The sequence below is a fragment of the Elephantulus edwardii genome, unplaced genomic scaffold (genome assembly GCF_000299155.1).
Source record: "Elephantulus edwardii isolate Elephantulus edwardi_28Jun2011 unplaced genomic scaffold, EleEdw1.0 scaffold00068, whole genome shotgun sequence".
Lineage (NCBI taxonomy): Eukaryota > Metazoa > Chordata > Mammalia > Macroscelidea > Macroscelididae > Elephantulus > Elephantulus edwardii.
Window position 1 is genome coordinate 2,612,160 of NW_006399818.1, and position 17,428 is coordinate 2,629,587.

The 17,428-nt window shown below is 40.6% G+C and overlaps 1 protein-coding gene across 1 annotated transcript in view; it reads left to right on the top strand.

Annotated features, from left to right (window-relative positions):
• Positions 1 to 17,428, top strand: part of LOC102870950 (chromosome unknown open reading frame, human C12orf55) — a 105,924-nt gene that overhangs the window by 8,541 nt on the left and 79,955 nt on the right. Inside the window, exon 2 of the mRNA XM_006888568.1 lies at positions 9,822 to 9,927. Within this exon, the coding sequence (XP_006888630.1) occupies positions 9,822 to 9,927 (106 nt within the window). The remainder of the gene's footprint in view (positions 1 to 9,821; positions 9,928 to 17,428) is intronic.

Genomic DNA, 17,428 nt, shown 5'->3' on the forward strand with positions numbered 1-17,428 from the left:
ATATTTATGTTTTAAAAGTGCCTATTTGTAACTTTCTTACTTAGACCCATTGCTCTATCGGCAAGCCTCTCCTGACTCTAGCATAGAGTAGAACTGCTTGATATGATTTCTGAAGTTATAAATATTTTTTGAGAGTATACTCCCACATCTAGCTCCTGCAGGGCAGCTTGTGGGTTCAAACCACTGGTTTTCATATATCAAATGAACAGTTAGTGACTGTGTCCCTAGGATTCCTCCTTTCAGTCACCTCAAAAGGATTAAATGGTAGAAAAGAAAAGTAATTAGGGTGAGGGATAAGGGACAATTGTAGGGTAAGGGCCAAGAGCTTGGCCTTTTTGATAAGGTGATCAGAATAGACAATAGCTGAGTAGAGGCTCACTGGGAACACAGGGGTGGGGAGGTCGGGGATGGTGTGTATGTGTGCCTTAAAATGAATCGTCCAGGAGGTGATATTAAGGTGCGATGAGAGCGATACATGGGCATCAGCCAGTGAAGAGAGGATAAACAGAGGGATCATAGACATGCCTTGTGTGTAGACAGAACTGCTCTGTAGGATTTTCAAGGCTGTGAAGCAGATCACCAGGCCTGCTGTCCCAGGTGCCTCTGGGTGGGTTTTGACCTTTCAGCTGATAGTAAAGCACTTAACCATTTGTACAGCCCAGGGACTCACCATGAGTCAGAATTGACTTGATGGTAACTAACAACAATACTAACAAGTAGAGGGAAAAAGCATGTGGGAAGAGTCTCAGCAGGAAAGAGCCAGGCACACTGGAGAAAAAAAATAGAAGACCATTCAGCAGAAACTTAGGGCATGTCGGCAGCAGACAGAGACATCTGAGGGGTAGCTAGAGCTTTGGGAGAAGGTTTTAGAAGCCATATTAAAGCATTTACATTTATCCCAAATTGAATGAGAAAGTTGGGCAATTTTTGGCAAGGGCTTGGCGTATGATTTGTGTGTATGCATTACACACATAAGTACATTTGGTGGGAGGTGGCGATGAATGGGTGGAACAAAGGAGATTTTTAGGGCACTAGAACTATTCTATGTGATAGAGTAATGACAGATATATGGCATCGTGCATTCATAACTGTGCAATAAAAAGAGCCAAACCCACTCAGCTTATAAAACTGTCATCCTTCTCATCCCTCTCCCACAAAGCGCCTGATGGATTTGAACTGCTCATATTTAAGGTAGCAGCCCAACACATAATGGACTATGGCACTAGCTCCTCAGAATTCAAAGCATGAATCCTAAAGTAAATCATGAACTTCAGTTATATGTCAGTGTTGGTTCACTAAATGTACTAAACCAAAGCAGATTAAAGCTGAAATACACCCGATTCAAGCCATGGTCTTGTCAATGAATTCCTATACATCTGAAAGTTGGACAGTGAAGAAGATGACAGAAGACAAGTCGTTATTTTTGAATTGTGGTGTTGGAAAAGAGCACTGATGATCCCATGTACTGCCAAAGGAGCAAACAGATCTGTCTTGGAGGAAGCACAACTTGACTTTGGACTCAAGGATGGTGAAACTTGGTCTCACATACTTTGGATATCGTGTCAAGAGAGGCCAGTCTTTGGAAAAAGACATCGTGCTAGGGCAAGTGGAAGGTCAACAAAAGAAAGACGACCCTCAACAAGATGGATTGACACAGTGACTGTAACAGTGGGCTGGAACCTGTCAGAGGTGGGTAGGATGGTGCGGGATAGGGCATGCCTCAGATCTGTGGTTTATAGGGTCACTAGAAGCCCTACTTGACTTGATGGCCATCAAGAAGGCAAATTTAGATATTCTCAAACTCAACATCATTGTGCTAATTCCAGCTCAAAGGGACCCTCCATTAAGTTTCTGATGCTGTAAATCTCAACAGGAAGAAATTGACTATCTTGATAGTATGAGAAACTCTGTGAAGGAGAGAAAAGGTCAAGGGTAGTTTTCTACCTTCCATTCAATTTGTCTAAAACAGCTCAAAAAAAAAAGGCTATTAATTTAAAAATGTATTACTTTGGTTATCTTGTCCAAGTAAAGCAAAAATGGCAGTAGAGAGACTAGTTAGGATCAAGAGTTAAGATATATATATATATAGATAGATAGATAGGTAGGTAGATAGAGTGGTGTTGTTGTTATGTGCTGTCGAGTCACTTGTGACTCATAGTGACCACAGCCCTAAACCCTGCTCTATCCCTTGCCAATCTTATTGTCTCTGACACGCCTATCCCCATTACCCAAGTGACTGAATCAATCCATCTCATTGAGGGTCTTCCTCTCCTGCGTTGTCCCTCCACTCTCCCAAGCATGACCTCCTTCTGCAAGGACTGATGTGCCTTGTCAGATGGAGCTTCAGAATCCTTGCCTCCAGGGAGCAGCCTTGCTTTACCCTCTCCAGGACGAACTTGTTCTCCCAGCAGTCCATGGTATATTCAGTACTATTCTCCAGCACCAAAGCTCAAAGGCATCAAATCTCCTTCATTCCTAGTCATTGTCCAGCTCTCTGATGCATAGCAAGTAATTTCAAAGACCATGGCTTGTATCTGGCACACCTTAGTCTCCAGATTGACATCATTGCTCATCAGTACCTTGGAGAGGTTTCTGACAGCAGACTTTCCCAGTGCAATTCATCTTTGCACTTCCTGGCTGCTGGTACCAAGAGTGTTGATTGTAGAGCCAAGCATACTGAAGCTGTTAACAATCTCAATCTCTTCATCAACCACCATGATGCTGCCATATATTTGATAGGTGAGTTTTTAAAATTAAAAATTTATATCATTTCATAGCTATATCAACTTGCCATAAACAGAACATTTCATTATATCTATAATACAGATTGTTCCAGGAATTATATATTTTTTAAAGTATATTTTTCTGCTGTTAGCTCAGAAAATTTAGGATGTTTGCTTATACAATTATGTTTTTCTATTTTAGAACATTCTAAATATCCAACAGCACTGTAATCAGTAAGCAATGAAAAAACACGTTAGTATTCCCTTCTCAGGTGATGAACATTAGAGATTAACTATTACCTTTTTTCATTTGGTTGTTGTGCAAGTCAGGTCTGGTTAACCCTAACTCAGGGATTGCTAAAAAAAGAGTTTCTTTCTTATTATGTAACTTTGATTGATTTAATGACACTAGTATTTTTCTTTTATGAGTAAGAAGCCTCGTCATCATTATCCCCTTGGTAAGCTTTGAAATAATTAGTTATTTCATCTTCATAATTTAAAGATTAGAGTAGGATGACGTTCATGGACTAAATATATTTCTTCTAATACTGTGCACTCTCTTAAAGTAGCAAATAACAGTTGAAAAGGTAAAAGAAAACCAAAACTCCAACCCCTTCAACTCCCTTTTTAAAAATTTGTGGCATGCATTTTGATACTTGTTTGTATTGCCATTGGCTAATTGGTAGATGTGTATAATTTTTCTACTTAGATAAATTATCAAGCATTAGAGAGAGAAAGGAAGCTTGCCCTCCCTATTTCCTTCAGCTTCACGCAGCCAATATCATTTAATTACCTTAATAAACCAGCCTGTTTCTGTTGAGGCCTATTTCATTAGTATTTCAATATATTCATCATAAATGCTAGAATCATCTTTAGTACTTAATGTTTAGATTTCTGTTCTTAGCTAGAAGTTTATGAGATAAGATGAGGCCCTCGTTAAGGAAACATTTTTAAAGGTTTTTCTTCCTCCCAGGAAAGAGGGAAGGAGTAAATAATGATTGAATGAATCAAAGAAACAATCATCTTGTACCCTTTGAAAGCCTGATTGGAGTCTGGTTTGCAAATCCTGTATATAATTATTTTCGCTTGCTTTACTTTGTGGAAGAGCTCTAGTGGCATAGTGGCTAGAACATTCGTGTGCAAACAGAAGTTCAGTCAGTTGAACCTACCAGTCACTCCACAGGACAAAGATGAGATGGTCTGCCGTGGAAAGATTTACAGCCTGGAAAACCCTGTGGGCCTCCGTTCTCTGCTCTGGAGGGTTGCTTAGAGTTGGAATGGCTGTAGGATTTTTCGGCATTGCTTTGTGGAGGGAGTAACATGGCTAACCCAAAGGTTGTGCCTTGCACACGTTTAAAATCCAACAGCAGTTCCAAGGGAGAAAGACAAGCAGTCTCCTCCCATGCGATTTACAGCAGCTGGAAACCTGCTGGAGGGTCTGTATTGGTTCCGACTTGACAGCAGAGCGCGAGGTTTTTGGTTTTTGTTTGAACTTTTTTTTAGCAATGAATTAAGAACCTTTTTTTTTTTAGCGATGTGATGAGGGGATTTCTGGCGACCTAGGCCATAGGGAATTGCACTGCTAACCCACAGACGATGTCTCTCTGGTGGATGGAATCCTCCGGTGGCTCTTGGGGAGAAAGGTGGGCAATCTCTGTGTTGTTTACAGCTTCAGAAACCCAATGGGGGTAGGGGGCAGCCATGAGTTCCAGCTAGACGGCGATGAGTTTTTAGTGTTGTGGAGGAAGAGCCTCTGGACGCCCAGTGATTAAGGCATTTGGATGATAACCAGCAGATGTTGAAGACTGTCGAGTCTGAAAGACCCATCAGAGGCAGTAATTGCATGAGAGGAGATGGCTCAGCCTTCTATGGCAGATCAGCGGGTGGATCCGAACCACGTGCACTCAGGATTGTAGCGCAGGTTCTTACCACCAGGCCACCAGAGAGTGGTTTGACTCTACCAACCATTCTGCTGGAGAAAGTTGAAGCCTGCGGCTTGCTGTAAGAGTTATAGGCTTAGAAACCCCATGAGAGTCATGCTGTGCCCTCCAGGGTCACTTTGGGTAAGAATTAGCTCAGTGGGAGGGGATTTGTTTTTGCTGTTGTGGAAAAAAGCATAACCTGATGGATTGCCAAGGTATGTGAGCTCTTGAACTTTTCACAGAAGAGGGTGAGGATTTTTTTTTCTCTTTGTTCATTCATTTATCAGTCCATTAACTCACTCTGTGAATATTTAGAGTATGTGTGTCCACTACTGTATGTCATTGCTAGTGTTGACTTATTTTGGTAGTTCGTGTGTTGCTGTGATATTGGAAGCTGTACCACTAGTATTTCAGATCCCAGCAGGGTTAATTGTAGTGTATGGGTTTCAGAAGAATTTCCAGACTAAGACAGACTAAGAAGCAGGACCAGTTATTAGATTATGAAATGCCGGGACATTGGAAAACCTTATGAATAGCCGCAGGACATTGATATTGTGCTGAAAGGTGAGCCACTCTAGTTGGAAGACACTCAAAATATTGCTGGGGAAGGGCCCAACAGGCAGCAAAGGAAGATGAAAGGAATGCACAGAATACTGTACCAAAGAGTCAGCTTATGCTAAATAATTTTTAAAAGTATAATATGATTAGGAGCAAGTGGTCCAAGCTACACAGATTGCATTGCCAAAAAAGTTCTAGCAGTTATCAGAATACCAATTAAAGTATTTCAGCAGATGGATACAGCACTAGAAATGCTGAAGCTAAGACATGGGTCAACTCTGTGCTGAGAAATTGAGAAGATAATTAGCTACTTGACTGACTGATTGGAAGAGATCCATATCTGTGCCTGTTCCACAGAAAGGTGACTCAATAGAATAATTATTGTTGTTGTTGTTGTTATGTGCCATCGAGTCACTTGCGACTGATAGCAACCCTATGTACAAGAGCTCTCCTCGCCATCTCAAACACACTCATTCACACCACTCCACTCACAGAATTGATCCATCTCATCGAGGGTCTTCCTCTCCTGCACCATCCGTCCACTCTGCCAAACATGATGTCCCTCGCCAAGGTCCAGTCCCTCCTTGCAATATGCCCAAAGTATGTCAGACGAAGCTTCAGAATCCTTGACTCCTAGGAGCATTCTGGCTTCACCCTCTCCAGAACATAACTGTTTGTTCTTCTAGTAGTCCATGGTATATTCAACATTATTCTCCAACACCACAGCTCAAAGGCATCAATTCTCTGTCATCCTTATTCACTGTCCAACTCTCTGATGCATAGCACGAAATTGCAAAGACTGTAGCCCGGATCAGGCACACCTTAGTCCCAGCCTGACGTTGTTGCTCTTCAGTACTCTTGAGAGGTCCCTCACAACTGACTTTCCCAATGCAATTCATCTCTTGACTTCCTGGCTGCTGTTACCAAGAGTGTTGACTGTGGAACCAAGCAAACTAAAATTGTTATCTCAATCTCTTCACCATCCATACTGATGCTGCCAATTGGCCCGGTGGTGAGAATCTTTGTTTTTTTGATACTGAGCTTCAATCCATATTGAAGACGGCAGTCCTTGACCTTCTGCAGCAAGCGCTTTGGGTCCTCCTCAGTTTCAACAAGCAGTGTTGTGTCATCTGCATAATGCAGGTTGTTGATGATTCTTCTACCAATCCTGATGCCACATTCCTCCTCGTACAGCCCAGTGTCTTGGATGATCCGTTCTGCATACAGGATGAAAAGGTATGGAGACAAAATACATCCCTGACGGACCCCCTTCTTGATTTTAGTGTCTCCTTGCTCTGTTCTGACTGTCTCTGCGTCCAAGTATAGGTTTCGCATTAGCACAATCAAATATTCTGGGATTCCTATTCTTCTCACAGTCAGCCACAGCTTGTTGTGATCCACACAGTCAAAAGCCTTTGCGTAGTCAATGAAGTACAGATAGACATTCTTCTGGTATTCTCTGCTTTCTGCCAAGATCCATCTTACATTAGCTATAATATCCCTAGTACCACGACCTCTTCTAAATCCAGCCTGCATATCTGGTAGTTCTCTCTTAACATACTGTTCCAAACATTTTTGGATAATTTTCAGCAGAATCTTGCTTGCATGTGATATCAGTGATACTGTTCGATAATTTCCGCACACTGTTGGGTCACCTTTCTTTGGAATGGGAACAAATATCAATCTCTTCCAGTCAGTTGGCCGGCTGGCTGTTCTCTAGATTCCTGGCACAACTTAGCACATCCAGGGCAGCGTCTGTTTGTTGAAATGAATCAATTGGTATGCTGTCAACTCCTGGAGCCTTGTTTTTTGCCAATTCCTTCAGAGCAACTTGAATTTCCTCCTTCATCACCATAGGCTCTTGCTCATATGTTAGTTAATGAAATTCCTCTCTGTCAGCCAATTCCTTCTGATCCAGGGACTCTGTGTACTCCTTCCATCTTCTTTTGATACTTCCTGGATCATTTAACGTTCTACACAAACTATATTTTAAGTCTTGTCACCCGTGGCTTGAATTTGGTTTTCAACTCCTTCAGCTTAAGAAACTCTGAGTGAGTCTGGCCCTTTTGATTTTCTGACTCTAGCTCTCTGCACATTTCATTATAGTATCTTGCTTTGTTGTCCCCGAGCTGCCCTTTGAAATTTTCTGTTCAGCTCTTTGATTTCTTGATTTCTTTCTTTAGCTTTGGCTTCTCGGTGCTCTAATGCAATACTCAGGGTCTCATCTGATATCCATCTTGGTATTTTCTTCTTCTTCAGCCTTTGTAATGATCTTTTGCATTCTTCATGGACGATTTTCTTGATATCTTCCCAGAGCTCATTTGGTCTATGCTCATTGGTGCTCAAGGCCTCAAACCTGTTCCTGAGATGGTTTTGAAATTCGAGTGGGACAAACTTAAGGTCAAATCATGGTTCCTGTGGACTTGATTTAATTTTCCTCAACTTCAGCTTTAACTTGCATATGAGTAGTTGGTGGTCTGTCCCATAATCAGCACCTGGCCTAGTTTTCACAGCTGATATTGAGCTTCTCCAGCAAGTCTTTCCAAAAATGTAATCAGTTTGATTCCTATGCATACCAGCAGGTGAGATCCATGTGTATAGCCTGCGTTTATGTTTCTTATGAAAGGTATTTGCAATGAATAAATCATGGAATGTGCAGAACTCTATCATTCTGTCTCCAGCCTCATTTCTCTCATCGAGCCTGTGTTTTCCAACTACTGATGCTTCTTCCCTGTTCCCAACTTTTGCATTCCAGTCACCCATTATTATTAATGCATCTTTTTTTAAAATTTTTTTTATTAATGCATCTTGATGGCATGTTTGATCCATTCCTGACTGCAGAAGTTGCTAGAAATTTATTTCCTCCTCTTTGGTTCTAGTTGTTGGTGCATATATTTGAATGAGAGTGGTATTCACCGGACTTCCTTGTATGCATATGGATATTATCCTGTTGCTCACCACATTGTATTTCAGGATGGATCTAGAAGTGACTTTTTAAATTATGAAACAAACCCCATTCTTCCTCACTTTTTCATCCATGGCATGGTAAATCATATGATCGTCTGATTCAAAATGTCCCATGCCAAGCCATCTCATTTCGCCAATACCTAGTATGCCAATATTTATGCCAAGAAAATGTAAAAAACTTCACCACTGGGCCAATAACATCATGACAAATGGAGAAAAGAGTGAAATTGTCAAATATTTTATTCTACATGGACCTATAGTCAACATTCATGGAAACACTAATTAAGGAAGTAAACATATTGAATTGGACACATCTGAAACAAAGGACCTAATTACAGTGCTCAACAGTGAAGATCTCATGTTGAGACCAAAGACCCAAGACAGTCTATTTTAAATTGGGTGATATACGTGTCAATGAAGAAGACCAAAGAAGAATTGGTGCATTTGAATTGTGGTGTTGGGTTGTTTGAATTATAGCTGACTTGATGGCACCTAAAAACAACAACTTCTCTGTACTCTGTAAGTTGTTAGTGTTATAGTTTTTATGCTATAATGTTATGATTAATATAGCTGTTATGTACCATCGCATCGGAACCAACCCACAGCTGACTCTCCAGTGGGTTTGCAGAGGCATTAAATGACACTGTAGTGGGTTGCCTTTCCTTCTTCCACAGAGCAGCTGGTAGATTTGAACTGTGTGCCTTCCAGTTAGCAGCTCAGTTCCTTATCACAAAGCCACGAGAGCTCTCTAATATTCTTTGTAAGAGTATTCTATACACTAGTCTTTGGTACAGAACATAGGAATGAATTGTGAAGTTGAGGTCTTTGCCATCAAGGAACTTACATTTTGGGAGACTTTTGTTGTTGGTAGGTGCTGTCAAGTTGAGTACAACCCATAGTGACCCTGTGAACGATGGATCTGAACCCTGGCCTAACCTGTGCCGTCCTCGTCATCTCTGACATGCTCAGGCTCCTTGCTAAAGTCACTGTGTCAATCTATCTGGCCGAGAGTCTTCTGTTTTGCTACTTCTCCACCTTCCCGAGCATGATGTCCCTCTCCAAGGAATAGCCTCTCCTAGCAGCATGCCCTAAGTATGTGAGAAGAAGCTTTATCATCTTTGCTCCCAAGGAGCACTCTGGCTGCACCTTCTCTAAGATATATCTGTTTGTTCTCTTTGCAGTCCATTGGATATTCAGTACACTACTCCAACACCACAGCACAAAAGCATCAATTCTTCTTCTGTCGCCATTATTCATTAACCTTATTCTGTCCTTAATCATTATCCTTATTTTGCCATCTTTATTCAGCAGGTGACTGAGAGGCACAGTAATGGAGTAGTAAAGACCATGCATTCTCTGAGATTCCATTTCATCAATTGTATAATTGGAGTTCTGATATTCCAGTGGGTTCTTGTGAAAATTAAATGAATGAAAAAAAAATTCATGCAACATATTTTAATTGGCGCTTTAATTGTGCTATTGCCACATAGGAGATACTAACTTTAACTATCATGATATTTATTATTAATAATTAGACATTAACAATAAAGCACATTGCACTTGACACAAGATAAATTTTTAAGGATTGTTGCTAATTAATTGAGATTTCCTGCTGATTTGAAGATGTCATTTTCTTTCCTGATTCTTACAGTACCACCTCTTTGTTTAATATCTGGACCAAATATGCCCCTCGGCTGCCAGTTGCCTATTATAATCAAAAGCTTCTGAAGGTTGGAGATAGCCTTTGTGAAATGAAAGTGAGTATTGCTGGAGTGACAAGATCTCAAATGAAATGCATTTGGTTATTTTATTACTGTTTGATTCATTATCATATATTTTACTTCTCTAGTGCTGCTATGAAATAAATAGCAAATGGTTTAACTGCAAGCAAGTGGATGGTTTAACTGACAGAAAGTTAATTTTGGACACTTCATTGTTATGTGTGGTTGAGTCAGCACTAACTCATAGCTGACTCTTTCATGGGTTTTCAGAGGCTATAAATTGCACAGGAGAAGATTGCCTGGGAGAAAGATTTTCTTTCCCTACTAGGTCTGTAATATGGTCCTTGTGTCTTCAAATTCTGCTTCCTGATTCTTTGGTGATCACTCCCTGTGTCTAGGCATCTACATAACCTCATCTTTCTCTCTACTTTCTTATTTAGTCTCATTTTATATCTCACGTGGAATGAAATCAAGTTACTCTATACCAATCCTGCCTCGTTAACATAACAAAGATAGCCTATTTTAAATGTGATTATAACCATGGTGAATCACATGTGAGGAGATAGCCCATTTTTCTCCCCTGGAGCAGCTGATGGTTTTGAACTGCCAGAGAGACGAAGCCTTTGGGTTAGCAGCTCATCTCACTGAAGAACATACTACCACAGACACAGCCTAACCAAATTTTCTGCCTTCAAGTTCATTCCAACTCTTTATGGCTTTCCATTGAGTTTCAGATAAATATTTATAGGAAGAAATTTCCCATATTTCTCTTAAGGAGCAGCTGATGAGTTCAAACCGTTGAATGCTCCTTTAGCATCCCTTTTCATAAGTGTTTAAGATTTGCAAAACATATTCCAGGGGAACATAATTCCATTTATAGCATTCCACTCTTTGTTGCTGGTGGTCCCATCAACTTGGCTCCAACCCAAAGCAGTTTTATGCACAGCCGGAGGAAACATTGCCCGAGTCTATGCCAGACTCAATCTCTGCTGTTCTTGAGCCCGTTGTTGTAGCCAGTGTGTAAATCCCTCTTGTTGAGGATCTTCTTTCTCTTCACTGATTCCCTGCCAAGCGTGGGATCTCTCCTCAGTGACTAGTCCCTTCTAATAACATGCCCGAAGTATGTGAGACATCCTTGCTTCTAAGAAACATTCCAACTGCACTTCTAAAACAAATTTGTTATTTTGACAGTCTACGGTATATTCATTCTTCTTGGCCAACACTCACAGTTTTAAAGATACCTGTTCTTCTGCAGTTTTCCTTTTTCTTTGGCTACTTTTCACAGGCATATGAAGCAATTGAAAACACCATGGATTGGGTCACCTTAGGCCTCAACATGACATACTTGCTCTTTAACACTTTAAAGAAGCCCTTCGCAACAGATTTGCCCAGTGCATTACATTATTAAATTCCTTAACTCCCTCTCCAGTGGGAATTAATTATGATCCAGGAAAAATGAAATGTTTGACAACTTTAGTTCATCTTTTCTCTATTTATAATTTCTCCACTTTCTACTTGCCATACTCAGTTCATGTCCTTCTTACATGTAAAATGTATCATCTCAATCTCAAGTCTTTAATCAGTTCCAAGTTTTAAAAAAATCTCAGTATAATCTCAGTAAAATATGTTTGACTGTGGTGAATTCAAGTACTTAAAGACAGAACCTTTTAATAAAATGTAATTGTTCAAAAAGAATAGATTTGAACCTTTAGATGCAGGCTATTCTGGGAGGCAAAATAATAATAATAATAATAATAATTCTTATTAATTTGTCTGTGAACTTGTAGACTAAAAGAATTGTGGTAGAACAGGTACAATGTAAGCATTTTTATTACAGATGGGAAACTTTGGAGGGGAAGAGTGGATGAGGGGCACTAAGAAAGCCCAAGAGTCAGCAGAATAATTTCCATTAACTGTCAAAGTGTAAAAATAATCCTTTGTTCTCTGAGATCATCTGAGAAATGATCCTGCCCTCCAGACCCCGGGTGTTGGCACTGCCCTCTGGATTCTCGGTGGGGTTCCCGTAGTCCTGGTCTTTAGCTCTGTCTTCCAGGTACAGTGGGCCTGAGTATGTCTGCGATAATGGGGACGACACATGGTAGGACAGCGTTCAGAGCTATTGTTCATAGAGTCTCTGTGAGTTGTACTCAGTTGCACCTAACAACAACAACAACAACTAGGCTCATGTATGGGAACTCTGCTTCCAGGTTTTGGACAGCTTCATTCTCCTAGTCCTTCTGAGAGAGGACCCCCTCCATTGACCTTAACAGGCCCCATTCTTCTGCTTTCTTGGGCATGAATGTTTCACCTCTCATCTGGTTAGTTTTAAAGATATCTGTTAATGGCAGATTAACACCTTAGTGGCGGCAACATCCTCCAGACGCAAGTTAGCAAAGATCTGACCCTGAAAGCTAGGCAGCTATTGCCCCATCCTTTGAGGTCCACGAGATTGTCCAGATCCTCAAAACAGACCCTGCTTCCTGTGCTCCCTTCCAGAGCTCTGCTGGTGTTCCAGCTGCTCCCGGGCAGATGGAGTTCCTCGGGCTTTTCTCCTTATCTGTGGAATTCCAAGAGGCAGACTGTTTTCTTCCTGTCATTTATTTTCTCTTCCCTTCAGTTTAAGCTGATGGGTGTTCTGCTGTAGTTAGTAGATCTGTTAGCCACAGGCTTTATAGCCGCATGCTTGGTAAGCATTCCAAGACACAGGTCCTTAGTTTCAGCAGTAGAATTTCCCCAAATCTTTTAAGATCTCTTTTCATTTTGCATAGTTCACTTTTAAAGCCATCACTTTGCTTTGTAATTTTCCTGTAAATGGTAAGGAGAAACTCTGCATCCCCTTTAAGATAATGCTTGCAAATCACCTCAGCCACGCATCCAGGTTCAACACTTATAAATTCTAATTTCCACCAAACATTTGAACATAGTCCAGATAAGTTTTTTGCCCTACATTAAAGAAAGAAAAAAAACCCTCTCCATTGTCAAATCATACTTTTGCCATTTTCTTTGAAAATCTCAGCAGAAGCATGTTTAATGTCCTCATTTTCAGTAATACCTTATTGTTGGCATCATATGTAGATAGAATCTTTCTTTATCTTTTCTCACTTCTGTCTGAACCCTTGGCAGAATTACCTTGCTATGTATAATTCTACAGTCTTTGCAGGGCAATCTCAATTTTTACTATTGTTGTTAGGTGCTGTCAAGTCGAGTATGACTCATAGCGACCCTCTAAACAAAAGCTCTGAACCCTGTTCTATCCTGTGCCATCCTCACACTTTCTGATACTCAGGAGCCCATTGCAGCAGTCCCCATATAAGTCTAGCTGCACACAAAAGACCACTGCAGCAGTCACCATGTCAGTCCACCTATTTGAGGGTCTTCTTCTCTTTTTGTGACCCTCAACCCTTCCCAGCAGAGTATGTGAGGCAAACCCTCATCATTCTTGCCTCCAAAGAGCATTCTGACTGCATCCTCTTCAAGACATATCTATTTGTTCTCTTGGCCATCTATGGGAAGTTCAGTGCTCTTCTCTAACACCACAGCCCAAAGGCATCAATTCTTTTCCTGTCATCCTTATTCACTGCCCAACTTTCAGATGCATATCAAGTAATTAGAAAGACTATGGTCTGAATCAGACACACCTTAGTCTTCAAACTGACATCATTACTCTTCAAGAATTCTTTCAGTCTCTACCAATTGCTCAATTCTATAATCACTTCCACATTGTAGGTGTTTTTAGAATCGCATATCACTCTTCAAGTACTAAATTCTTATGTCATTACCTAGTACTGGTTGAACTACTACAAGTAAGTCACCTTAATAAACACATATATTTTCTCACAACGTAGAAAGCTAGAGGTCTTAAACAAGGTACCAGCTTTAGGGAAGGCTTTCTTTCTGTCGTCTTTAAAGGAAGGTCCTTGTTTCTTCTGAGTGTCTCCTTCCGAGTAGTGTTCATCTGGTTTGGTACCTCTTTTCCTTCATCTTACTCTACATACTTATTTAATCATTTTTTATGTCTCTAAAGAGATTGATTCAAGATATATCCTACACTGATTTTGCCTCATTAACACAACAGACCAGCCCATTCCCAAATGACATTATTATCACAGGCCTGCTGTTAGAAACTTGCAGGCAGGACAGCCTCAAACCTGTGTTGGGCTCTGGGTTTATAGATGCCATCGAGTTCCCTGCTGCTCGTAGTGACCCTTTGTACAATACCTCTGAACCCTGCCCTATCCTGAACCAATTTCACTGTCTCCAACACACCTACTCCCATTACCCCAGTTACTGTGGCAATCCATTTCATCCTGGATTTCATTCTTCCTCTCTTGTGCTGTCCTTCCACCCTTCCAAGCATGATGTCCTTCTCCAAGGACTGGTCCATTCAGGCAACATGTCCAAAATATTTGAGACAGAGCTTCAAAATCCTTGCTTCTAAAGAGCAGTTTGACTTCACCCTCTCTGGGACAGAACTGTTTGTTCTCTTTGCAGTCCATGGAATATTCTGTATTCTTCTCCAGCATCACAACTCAAAGGCATTGATTCTTTTTCTGTCATCCTTTTTTATTATCTAGCTCTCAGATGCAGAACAAGTAATTGTGAAGATGGCTTGGATCAGGTGCACCTTGGTCTGTAAACTAACATTGTTGCTTTTTAGCACTCTGGGTAGAGGTCCGTAAGAGCAGATTTTCCCAGTGTAACTTGTCTTCTGATTTCCTGACTTCTGATGTTGATTGTGAAATAGAGCAAGCTGAAATTCTTAACTATCTCAATCTCTTTTCTATCATGATGCTGCCATTTGGCCCGGTGGAGAAAATCTTTGTCTTCTTGATGTTGAGCTTCAGTCCGTATTGAAGACTGTAGTTCTAGATTTTTGTTTTGTCATCAGCATAACACAGGTTATTGATGAATCTTCTTCCAATTCTGATGCTACATCCCTCCTTAGCCTCCTGAATTATCTGTTCCTCAAGTAGATGGAAAAGATGTGGATACAGGATGCATCTCTGGTGTACATCTTTCCTGATTTTGAACCAGGCATTGGTTCCTTGCTCTGTTCTGATGATTGCTTCCTCATCCAAGTATAGGTTTTGCATAAACGCAATTAACTCTTCTGGAATTCCCATTCTTCTCAAGGATAGCCACAGTTTGTTGTAATCTACAGTCAAATGCCTTTGCATAATAAAGAAAAACAGTTAGACATTCCTCTGGTACTGTTTTCAGCTAAGATTTATCTAACATTGCCTATAATGTTCCTAGTGCCACAGCCTCTTTTAATCTAGAGATTAATATTTACAATATATGTTTTCTGGAACATAATTTAATTCATATTATCATTCCTGTATTCTGTATTTTTATCCCCTAGGGAAAAAATAAGGAGCCTTGATTTCCTAGTGGTAAGGAGCTGTGTTGCCAACTCAAAGCTACACAGTTCAAATCCACAAGCTGCTTCACGGAAAAAAGATGGAAATTTTCCTTTCATGTGATTTGCTGCCTCTGAAAACTAGCTGTGGGTCGGTTTCAACTCGACAGTGTAGAATAACTAACAGGGAGGAAACTGGATAATTAAAAAGTCTGATAGGCAAAATAATAAGTATTTGCTTTTTAATTTTATAGTTGAACTACTCCAGGGGTGACAGATTGTTGGCCAAGAGGACAGCTGGCTGGGGATGGGCAGGAGGGCAGGTCTGGCTGCACCTAGGGTGTGGTAGACCAACAACAGGAAATGCTGAGTCATCATGTTCCTACCTTACACAAAGGAGCCCAGGCACCACTTCCTGTTGTTTTTCGCATTGCTCCCTGGCCTTGCCCGAAGGAAGGATGGTTCCAGGTCCCTGTCAACTCCCCATGTTTTACTGCGTATGATTATAGCGGTTATTCATACATGTCCTGAACTTATTTAGTGTGATCCAGAGCTTGTACCCTCCCTTTAGTTACATATCAATGCCCAGGTCTTTAGACTGCTCTGCTCTTCTGGGCTTGTTTTGATAAGACCATGCTGTGGCTGGGCTTTCTGTTAATGATAGAAGGTTGTTTTTTTCACTTCAGCTCTGGCGTAGGTTCAGAAGAGTCTAAGTTAAATATGAATGTTTGCTACATTTAGGATCCTTAGAGAAAGAGTTACTTTATTTAAAAGGGTTCCAGGCCAGATGTGGTTAGTGTTCAGTGTTTCCTCCTTCATTTCTGTTTTCTGGCCTTCATCCTTCTGGGATGGGAGGGAAATTTATCAAATAGAAAGAAGTAGAGAAACGTTCCTTTTTTTTTGGCCAGAAGAGATCTTTATATTAAAGAGAACCAAACAATACATATGAAAAGGGGGGGAAAAAAGAAAACAAACACATTAGAAAAGCCACGTGTGGCCACAACAGTAATAAAAATCATCCTTTCAGTGGAATCCAAAACTGGAATATTACAGATATATATTAGACAGCAAAGAAACTCTGGTAGCACAAGGGCTAAAGCAGCCTGCGGCTAATCCAAAGGGCAGTGGTTCAAACCTATCAGCTGTTCTATGGGGAAAAAAGATGTTTCAGTCAGCTGTCATACAGATTTATACCCTTGGAAACTCAGAAGGCAGTTCTATACCATCCTGTAGAGTTTTTATGAATTAGAATCAACTTGCTAGCAATCAGAGTCTCTTTCTGCTGGGAAACCTAAGAGAATCACCTTAGCCTCATGTAATTGAACAGTGGTTCTTTTTTTTTTTTTTTTTTTTTAGAGAGATTAAACAAATTATCTAAATTTATAGTGTTACATGAAAGAGCCAGGGCTCAAATCCAGAGTATTGACACAGTCTTCAGTGCTTTATGACATGAACAGTGGTTCTTGAAAACTCAAACTGAGTTTGAAAAACTACAAGAAAGGAAAAATCAGATGAGATCCAATCTGTAAGCTACATTCATGTGAAGTGGAATGATGTCTGTGACAGGCATCAGAAAAGAACCCAGGTTTTGTCTTTATGCTTCCATAAGAAGCTGGTGATGACACACAGTCTGGTTTGGGGTTGCCTGGGGAGTAACCAGGTGGGTGTGGAAGATAATGATGGAGGGAGGGGAAAGGAAGCAGCCTGTTAGAGGTCGATAGAGCAAGTTGTTGAGTAATGGCTAATGATTCAGAATGTTTCAGATGGAAAGGCCCAGATACTAGGATATTTAAACATTTCCCTAAGACACACACCGAAAAGTTCTCCACTTTTCACTGAGGAGAAGTGGGGCAAAGTCACTATAGTCCTAAAATTAAGCTCCAGTATTACTCTCCTTTCTCATATCAACTTTTTTTTTTTATGGAACAAAAACCATTTTATATTGGTTTGCATACAGAGTTTGTTGTATACATTGTGTTTCTCACTATCCCTCATTCACATAGGGTTTCAGTCATTCCCATTAATTGTGTTTTATAGAATTAATCACCATTGAACCATGACCACGATTACCCTGTGTTTCCAGATCCCTGCTGCATCTTTCCCATTTCCTTATCCCTCCCCTACCCATCAAATTGTGTGACCCTGTGATTCACCCCACCCCCACCCCTCTGCTTCCAC